This window comes from Thermobia domestica, chromosome 5 (genome assembly GCF_964235325.1).
Source record: "Thermobia domestica chromosome 5, izTheDome1.hap1.1, whole genome shotgun sequence".
In the NCBI taxonomy this organism is placed as follows: domain Eukaryota; kingdom Metazoa; phylum Arthropoda; class Insecta; order Zygentoma; family Lepismatidae; genus Thermobia; species Thermobia domestica.
The window spans coordinates 69,766,582-69,777,057 of record NC_137458.1 but is presented as its reverse complement, the minus strand read 5'-3'; the positions used below and the strand labels follow the sequence as shown (position 1 = coordinate 69,777,057).

The 10,476-nt window shown below is 35.2% G+C and overlaps 1 protein-coding gene across 5 annotated transcripts in view; it reads right to left on the bottom strand.

Annotated features, from left to right (window-relative positions):
• The window catches only part of LOC145685959 (ral GTPase-activating protein subunit beta), a 123,340-nt gene that overhangs the window by 11,603 nt on the left and 101,261 nt on the right, over positions 1 to 10,476 (bottom strand). For all 5 annotated transcript variants that reach the window (XM_081758747.1, XM_081758748.1, XM_081758745.1 and 2 more), the window contains 5 exons: positions 10,194 to 10,329; positions 9,458 to 9,646; positions 7,670 to 7,924; positions 4,853 to 4,994; positions 1,885 to 2,001 (listed from right to left, as the gene is read on the bottom strand). In XM_081758747.1, coding sequence (XP_081614873.1) covers positions 1,885 to 2,001; positions 4,853 to 4,994; positions 7,670 to 7,924; positions 9,458 to 9,646; positions 10,194 to 10,329 — 839 coding nt within the window. The remainder of the gene's footprint in view (positions 1 to 1,884; positions 2,002 to 4,852; positions 4,995 to 7,669; positions 7,925 to 9,457; positions 9,647 to 10,193; positions 10,330 to 10,476) is intronic.

Sequence of the window (10,476 nt, the reverse complement as noted above, 5' to 3'; positions counted from 1 at the left end):
GAATCACGTTCCGATTGGCTCTCAATAACCTGATGTGAGAAAGTGATTAACCAAATGCGCAGTCGCGGAGGACAGTCGTATCATCGTCCAAGAGATTATGGACGAGACAGTGATACTCACTGCCACAGTAACTTTCATTTTAACAGAAGATTCGTGCTGAAGCTGGTAAAGACAAAGCAGTATCTCCGTCTCGACGTCTTGTTGGAGATTTTAGAATGCACAGACAACCTCAAATTCCTAAACACCACTTTCGCTGCTGATATGACGCGAGTTTACGGATATGATTCCTGAAACGAGGTTAGATGTTACATGGGAAAATTCCATCAACTCCACCACAACCAATTACCAAATAATAACACACAGTAAGGTTGCAGATACCCAGCAAAGTCGAAGTCATATTTGTAGTGAGAAAATATATTATTAGTACAGATCTAAAACATTATCGAAGAACATAACTTGGAGGTTCTCCGTCACCTTCGTGATGGTATGAGGCGCAAACGACCGAAAATGTAGCTGCGAAAACTTGGCAGCTACATCATAAAAATGTATCCACCCATTCACTGCACTTGAGTTATGCTGCCTTGTACGGACATAGTATTACTCTGGTTCATCAGGCTTCCTACTCTTTCAACGTAGTTACTTACCTTTCTTGACTATTTTCCAAACTAAGTGTGACATTAAAAGCTAAAAGAGAGCCGATTTGAATCTCGAAAAGACATTAAACGAACCATGACGACCTAGATGTACTGTATGTTAAAAAAAAAAAAAAAGTCGGGATCTTCATGCTTATCCTTAGCCACCTAACTAGGAATCTCCCATTCCCTGGTATATAATAATTCCAATAATAAAATATTAAATTCGAGTCTTATACTCATTTTCGGATTTTTAAATACTGAACTTGTTGGATTATAATTGCATATATGCAATTTAATGTCCATTTTTCAGCACAAAGGCTATTTAAGACTGGGTCTACTGCCTAAAGTGGGATCCAAGCTACTACTCAGAGTTGTGTCCTAGACTAGCACCCCACCGGAGATCGAACTCAGAAACTATGAGTTAGGTACTGAGTCACAAAGAGGCATAATGATCATGCTGTACACAAAAGTCATCTTCTTTTTTTCTGTAAACATAATACAAGGAAAGTAGGAAAAAATATAATACAGACGAAGAAAAAAAAACAATCCTGACAAATCCTGAACGAGAGAAAAACTGCTGTATGCTGAAATGACCATCAGTGTTACTGTATGTAAAGATCGTAAACTTCCAAGTGATAAATAGAAAGTGAAATTCCATAAAGGAGGACATGATCCGGTGGGGAGCTATAATTGACATTAATGCCATATGCCTGAGTAAAAGTTTTCTTACTTGGGAGGAGGGGGGTTACAACGATAATATGTATTTGCCATATTGCCATGTGTGTACTTCATTTATATTACTTAATACTCAGGGCAAAAATCATAGTCCACCTGGCAATAGTTACATAATAGAAGAAGAAGAAATGTTATTGAATGTCATGAATAATGTTTTGTAAATGGTTATTTTTCCGTCGCTAGGTGAAGATGTTTATTTATTGGTTGTGATCCGGTTACTAGGGTAACAGTTTCGTTATCATGTACTTATTTATAAGTAATTATCAAAATATAACAGCAAGACGTCGTATAATAAGGACGTGTATAGCATACTTATTAATACTCTACAAAATATAATGTATTTAAGTGTTTAAAAGTGTGTGTGATCTTTTTTATACGGAGTATGTTATAAGATTTTAACAAATCGAGCTGTTGTGGCATATCGTTAAAGGGTGAAATACAAATACTAATATATAACTATATTTGTTTACAGTATACCCCGTCAATAGAATAATATTATAGTTTCATTTCATACCTGTCAAATTCTAAACGACGTCTGCGACACATATTTAGGGACGTTTGCCTGACCAAGGATCCAAGTACACGTCGACTTACTACCATACCATCCACTAATGGCGTCGCCAATGTCATCCTGAAATACACAATGAAAATATAACTGCGTGGTCTTAAAATATATGTTTATCATTTATGAGCTAAATTCATATTCTATTTATTTCCTTTATCACGATCAGTGCATTTCTACAACACATGAGTTTACGTTCTGTACTATATAAAACCAGGGCTAAACAGGTCAACTAGTTCTTAAAAACAAGAAACATGTCAGTTCGAATACTCATGGCCAGCTATGTGGGTGTATGGTGACCATGCAATGGTGAAATATGTGAGGTGTGTATAGTAACAGTACAATGACAGTTCCTAACAGCAAGAAACGTAACAGTTGAGAATATTCATCGCCAGATATGTGAACTGTATAGTGGCAATGCAATGAGTAAATAGTAAAGTGCGAAAGTAGGTCACACTGTTCACAAAATATCGAGAAAACATCCACGATAAATTGCGACTGATAGGAATTTGATCATCCATCATAAAATCCAAATCTTGCACCTAGCGACTATTACCTTGTCTGCTACTTGAAGACGTTCATGGAAGCCAAGCATTGAGACACTAATGAAGGTGCGAAAACGATCGTGACTATCATCAAAGGCGGCAGAGTTCTATGAGTAGGGTATCCAAAAACTCGTTCATTGCAATAAATGTTTAAACCGCCAAGGAAAAAACGTAAAAACAGAATTTTATACATAACTCATAAAATAGTTTTAAAACAATATTTACTTGTTTTGTTCTTATTGCAAAAGAGATCTTATTTAGAAAATAAGTATCGTATAAATATAAGCATATGTAGTAATGTTAACATTTTCTTCAGAGTTGTGATGCGTTGGCTTCGAATGCAAGTTGCTGTTGGCGTCAATTGCTTGCGTCAGTAGATTTTACTGAGTAAAACTGGGCGCTACCTGATCAGCGGCTTATTTATTTAATTGCAGAACAAGGCGATGTAAGTTTGCTGAGCTCTTTTATTATTATTATTATTATTATTATTATTATTATTATTATTATTTTATTATTATTATTATTATTATTATTATTATTATTATTATTATTATTATTATTATTATTATTATTATTATTATTATTATTATTATACAAGTCTTATTCTCCGGAATATGTACTAGAAATTTTGCTTATTCCATTATTAAATCGTTTTAAATCGTGGCTTCAAGCCAACCACTTATTGGAGAACAGCAAAGCATGTCTTCCATCATAGCAAAAGCTCTATGAATTTTTACAGATATAGCACAAGTTTTGAAACAAGTAAGCACATACAGAAAATGTTATTAAATGATCGCACAGTTTTAGTTGCATGAATTACTAGAAGGTCGAAAAAAGCTATAAGACGATTTATTTATTTATAAATTTTATATCATACACATAGGCAAAGGAGCAACATCTGAAGAAGCATCTGTTGCTACGCTGAGAATTATCAAGAATTTAGACTGCTTGAAAGGTTAAGTTTTCTTTTGGATCTCCTCCAGGAATGGGCTTAAATTCGAGCGTAGTAGTTTTTAGTTACGCGATCGGTTGCAAGTAAGGATACAAATGACTTGGAAGCCCATTTAGAACTACTCCCTAGGATATAATCTTCACTTGAAGCAATACAGCATGTGAATAGTATCATGAATTCATCTATGTGTATAATTAGGACAATACACAAGATGCATGCCGTAAAATACCATATTACGAAAGAATTTGAAAAATTCAACGTCGAAAGGGGAAAGAAGGGGCTTGCAATTATTATAATAGTTATCTCCCCAACCCTTCGGCTCGTCTGCAAATTGTCTACACGCTAGCGACATCTCTTGGCGTCAGGTAGGAGGCAGCACAGCTACTGACAAAGGAAAGTACATTCCAGAAAACACGGATTGTACAGCCGGAAGTAAAATTTAACGATTAATTTCCGATTTCATTATATTTTTGATCAGTCTTGTAGTTCCATTCCGGAATTATTTAATGTAATGTTCAAATACAGAGGTCTTATTGAACACTTGCAGGGACATGGATTTAGGACTAAATGCAGAGAAAACTAAATACATGAAATTCACTGGGATCGTAATACTGCAAATAATGGATGCGTCAATATATCAAATAGTACTTTCGACAAAGTGGATACTTTCAAATATCTAGGATGAATATTAACAGATCACAACCATATCCGCGAAGAAATTAAATGTCGACTGAAAGCACGGAATTCGTGTTGTTATTCAGTTCAAAATCTTTTGCGTCGCGAATTCTGCCGTCGAATTTGAAACTTAAAATATATAAGAAGATAATCATGCCTGTTGTGATGTACGGTTCCGACACATGATCCCTTACTTTCGAGGTAAGAATGCAGACTGAAAATATTTGAGAATAAAAACCTCGAGATGAATATTCGGACCCAAGAGAACGGGAATGGAGAATGGCGGAAACTTCATAACGAGGAAATGCATAATTTATACTGTTTACCGAGCACTGTTACGGTCATCTAGTATAGGAGGCTCAGGTGAGCAAGTCACGTACACAGAATGGAAGACAGTAGGAACGCTTTCAAAACTGTAACTGAAAATCCAATCGGAAAACGTCCATTAGAAAGATTTAGAGCAGATTGGAAGATAATATTAAGATGGATCTCGCAGAAATAGGAATACAAAGTAGAACCTGGATCCAGTTGGCTAAGAACAGAAGTCAATGGAGAGCTTCTGTGAACGCAGCATTGAACCTCCGGGTTCCATAGGTCATAGAGTTAGATAGTTAGTTAATATTCAAATACAATTTATTTTAAAACAAATAAGCAATGTGCGATATTAGAAAGGTTAAAGAAGTGAACATTTTTTTCAACATAGGAATTCCCAAATATACATTAAATCAATATAGAGTAGAACACTTACTTTCCTGGTGGTCCTTGCAAGTGAATTCTGAAAAGCCCACTTTGAAGAGCATGTATATATATCACAAAACAATCTCTATCAAGACCACGAGGCAATAAAGGAACGCTCTCGAGTCCTGTTGGAGTGGCCAGTAGTAAATCGTCTGAAAAAATAAGAGAAAGTCTTGTTTATGTAATATCTTAAATAAACAGCGACCACACAACTTTTAAGGACTCGAACATTCAATCACACTATGATTAATATCGTATACGCTCGCGTAATGTCCGCTTTTTTTTTTTTTTTTTTTTTTTTTTTTTTTTTTTTTTTTAAACTACTAAAACAGCGACGTCAAATATGGATACGGACTTTACGAGTCGTTCAAAAAAAAAAGAAAAAGAAAAAAAACGTGGTTTTCCATAATTGATTTTCGAGAACGTCTCCTTTTCATCGAGTTACTGCCGACAACTGGAGACAAAACATATGGCACGTTACTTTTCTCTTTCAGTAGATAAAATTACCCTTCATCATGATTAAAGATGAATATAAGTGATGTTATATAACAAGAATAAAGGTGCAAATACCCGTAGATGAAACCTGTGATCTAGGCTGCGGGCATTATGTGGCTCATTTCTTTTTCGGAAAATTTTAACTCTGAGGTTTGGGTGTGGACATTGCATGAGTGCAAACATTAAACGAGCGTATACGGTAATATATATTAATGTTTGATCTAATTTAATGGGAACAAAGGTATCGCAATCCGAAGTATTGTAGGACGACAAATTGAAAATCAGTTGCCCACTTCTCGAATGATGTCTCAGAACAAAGCAATCAGACCCAAGTCAGTTTTATGTAGTTGTTATTTTCCAAATCTCAATCTAACCAAATAAAGCAAAACTTATTAAAGCGGATCTTGAGTAACGATAATATTAACGAGAAAGAAATTTGTCCAAACTCGAACAAACCTTTTACTCTACTGCAAGTTGAATATAAATTTGCTGGAACCAGAATTTTGCCCAATATAACCATCGCGATCCATTAGTGCCGTTCCGTTTCGAATTAACTTTCGCTGCAGTTTCAGATAATTATTTGTAGAAAGAAAGTACTAATTGATAGATATCTTACCATAACACCTTGCTTATATACAGAAAATCTAATGTTTTCAGCGAACATTAAGTATAGATTTTGTGATGAAACGACCACTTATTATAAATTTCCACATTAACTTTTTCCATAATTACTGCTAATGTGCGTGTTAAAAAAAAAAAATAGAAAAGAAAAAAAATAAAAGTCCGCCAGAAGCGGGACTGGGCGGGCAATGAACCCATTAGATTTTATTCACTTTAATTTTAGACACATGGATTGATAAACTTGGTAATACGTGAAAATAAATTTATCTGAAAACACAGGAAAGTTTTGACAGGGCAAATATTCTCAGAAAAGCCACAAAATGTAAATGAAAAATACATTGTAAATTCAACCATCGTGAGATATTCAACGAATTTTATAATTCTTAAAATTAGATATATTCTGAGAGAGAATGATTTACGAAATATTAAAAGTGGAAATTTCTGTTAAATGTGTATCATGTATTCGTGAGAAAAGGGGTGTTTACTTCATTACAGGCATTTACTGTATTCTTCTGTTTACTTGCCTGATAGAGATACGAAGATTGAAAGTATTAAATCTATTTTGTTTGCGTTTATATACATGCAATCTTTAAAAGTACACACCATTTGGTCATTGTTAGCTCCGCTGAAAACTGATCAACTTATAAAAGAGACATATATTGAATAGAATTCCATCCGTAATAAATATGTCTTTATACGTGACTGTAATCTAAAATTATAATACATGGATATATATACAAGGAGAGAACAAAAAATCTAAAAACACTTCATACAGGACACGTACGTTTGGTCCCCCACAGTACAACGCGTGTTGCGGTTGCCGATTGTTTTTTGTTTTAAATGTGTCATGTGGACCTTCCTCTTCCGTCAGCAGTAACCCGTTTACCTGTGAGTGTCGTGGTGTGAAAGTGGTGCGGTAAAATGGGCGACCTGACAGACTTCCAAAGAGGCATGATCGTTGGTGCCCGTCTGGTGGAGCTTCAGTGGCAACAGTGGCGAACCTTGTGGGGGTATCGAAAGGCATTGTGTCCAATGTTACGAGGGCATACACAATTCATGGGCAAACGACGTCTGCAAAACACAACAGTGGTCGAAAGGCAATCCTGTCAGATAGGGGCCGGAGGGCATTAAAACTGATTGTAGCAGCTAAAAGAAGACTACTGCAATGAAAATTACGTCTGAACTCAATTCCGGCCTACAAAACCCGGTTTCATCGTAAACAGTGCGACGGGAACTTCATAAAATGAAAATTCATGGCAGGGCCTCTATCGCCAAACCCTGGTCACAGCAGTAAATGCGAAGAGGCGTATCCAGTGGTGCAAGAACCACAAGGCGTGGACTCATGAGCAGTGGAAACAGGTAATGTGGTCCGATGAATCGACCTTCACCTTGTTTCCAACAACCGGTCGTGTTTACGTATGGAGAACACCGTCGCAAGCCTATGATACAGACTGTCTGCTCCCAACTGTAAAGCATGGGGGTGGTTTTGGTACAGTATGGGCAGTGATATCGTGGTTTTCCGCAGGTTACATCATAGCCCTGCATGGAATGATGAATGCTAAGGTGTATGAGGCCATTTTGGGGGACCAGGAACTTCACTCCACTATTACTACACCACTCTATGTATGATTTGCTACTCCCATCAGCACATTATTAGGCAGCAAAATTAACTATATTTTAGAAAGACTATATTTTAGAATGTGGTAATTACTTAATGGAATGTTTAAGTGATCCTCAAAGCTTTCCAACCAAATGACCAAGACCTTAGTGTCGTTGCCAATTGAAGATTGCGACTGTTTTCCAATTCTTCGACGGGAGGTTTCCGTTGTTGGCGAGTCTCGTGTAGGAACCTGCCTGTCTAAATCCAAAGATAAGGTTCGTGGTTTTTCCTGAGGATAGACGGAACTAGTAGAATGAACCTTCTCCGATAGCACGGCGTATTCTTGCATACTTCGTTCAAACGAATCTGTCAAAGAGAAAGAATTTTAAGCTTAATTATTGTCTAATAACCTTTCTACAAGTTACAGAAGTTACATTTTTTTTTAACTTGATTCTTATTATATGATATTAAAAAAAATGTTTTATACTACAAAATACATTTATATTGCAAATATATTTTGTTCTGATCTGGGTTTTTCTGCAGGTAAACTACACCATTGACTAAAATATTAACTGTACAAAGTACCGTTATGCCAGGAATGTTATCAAAATTAGTCAAGCGTCTTCGCTACTAGATTTGTTTCAATATTGTCAAAATAATTATTTTATACCACTTCAATTCTTGTTGTGAGGTATAAAGATTGATATGGTTGTGATCGAGCCATCAGCGTTTATTGTAATTGTTGATGATGGAAGTAGGGGTGGTCCAATCCCTTTCTAGATTGTCAGATGTCTTCGAGATTAAATACCTAGGTATATTTTAAGGGACGATGTGAATGAGAGTCCTACGATTAAATGAGTAGAGTGATGTTTATATTTGCTCAAAGGAGTATGAGAACTGTATCTAATAGCGATATGGTAGATTAAAATCTCAAATGTATAATATGTGTTGTCTCAATGATATTATGTAGCTACGTATTTCTAAGAGATTATGAATGTCTAGTTGCATTTTGCTATTTCCCCTCCACACTAATAATCATTTAAATATCATATGTCATATATCTCTAAACCTCCACTCAACACCTATCCCTCTTTTTGTAATAGAATTCAGCCTCAACCTTTGAAGAGCGTTACAACAACTAACGTCACCATTAACAACTTAAAATATGCCTAATATTATCATCACATTTGTTATATTTTATTTTACTCGATTTTCCTGACTTTCTAACACCTATCTTTCTCTTTTCAAACCTTTCTTGTAAGCTACAACCCGAATCAATTCTGCTCAACGTACCTAACCATCCAGATCTAACACGGTCTTGTTATTTTAATAAGGTTACTGCAAAATATCTCTTCCCTTCCATTTTTTCTTTCTTTCTTCAGCTACACCTACATCATGTCCTTCTTTGTTGTTTGCAACATGTTATATTTATTCTGAACTGCCTAACTTATGAACTACGTATGTAATTCATATGTTCATAGGCCTAAACTTAAAAAACACCTTAGATGGTATATGCTACATGTACTACATTAAATACCAGTTTAATCTCCGCCTTTAAAATGTCTTGCACACTGAGCTTCTAGTGCACAGTACATATTTCTCAATAATCCAAGAGAAATTAAATGTATCAAAGTGTAATAACGACATTTACACACTCAAATATTTAAAGACAAGATTTATTCCTTTTACATTAAACTTTATGTCTACGAAAAATTCACGAGACCGAGGTCGGTCAAGATGTCAAATAATCGTGGTAGCACCGTCATAAACTAATGCAAAAAAAAAAAGTTCTTTCTATTTTTATTATTTATTGACTATTTCACAATAAAGACTGTTAATAAGAATCATGGCTATTTTTGAAGATACACTTACAAGTATCAGAGTAAAAGAAGAACTTACTTGGTCCAGATGTTAGGTCTCCACTACTAGAACTTCCTGTTCCATCATACACGAGTGGGCTATCCATTAAGCGACGCGACTTTAGTGTGGGCACAACAAATGCCATCTCCGAGCTCACATCTGCCCAATACAATACTTGGTTGTCTCCACTGTACAGCGAACCACCATGTTCTGGAGGTGTTGATTCCACTACAATAATAGCGAAAACGAGGAACAATATATTTTCAAACATAAACAAATAAACATAAATTAAATTAAATTTAAAAATCAAGTTTCGCTGAGTTGCTGTTCAAGAGTTTAGAATATTTATACCTGTTCAAAGGATGTGGAGCAAGAAAGTACGACTCAGCTTCAATGCTTCACAGCAGTGTCTGTTTTTACCAACCAATACAATTAGAATGCATTTGGCAACGATCTTAAAATAAATAAATAAATAAAAATCTGCACTATCTCCTCTTCTACTAAGAGATAATAACTTTTCTGTGTATTGTCGAAGTCACGTTTAAGTATATTCCTCCTATGACATTAGTATCGTATTTATGCATCTTGTTAATAGTACGTTAATGTTATCGTTATTATCGTTATCCTTCCCTTCCCCTTAAAAAAATTCTTTATCTCGCCTTCCCTCCTAATGGTTGTCTCTAAAGTAAGTCCCACTTTAAAAATTCTTTATGTATGAAGGAGAAACTCTTCATTATTACACAAATGAATATTAATAAACTTCGAAAAAACTTACATCCTGATGGAGGTTCTGTTATTCTCCAGCTGGTTGCCACGTGACCTGTCCACCCTGGATGTTCATGTACATTCACAGGCCAACCCAGAGAGAGTAAGAACTCCAAGAAATGGGGATGTACTGTGGAATCCGACAACTATTAAAATAAAATGTAATTATATTAATGAAAAGAAATTCTGAATCGTGTTATATATATTTTAAATTATAAATTAAAATAAATTATTATGGTTGCAAATCAAACATGATTATTTCATTACGGAACATAATTAGGGAAATATTGATA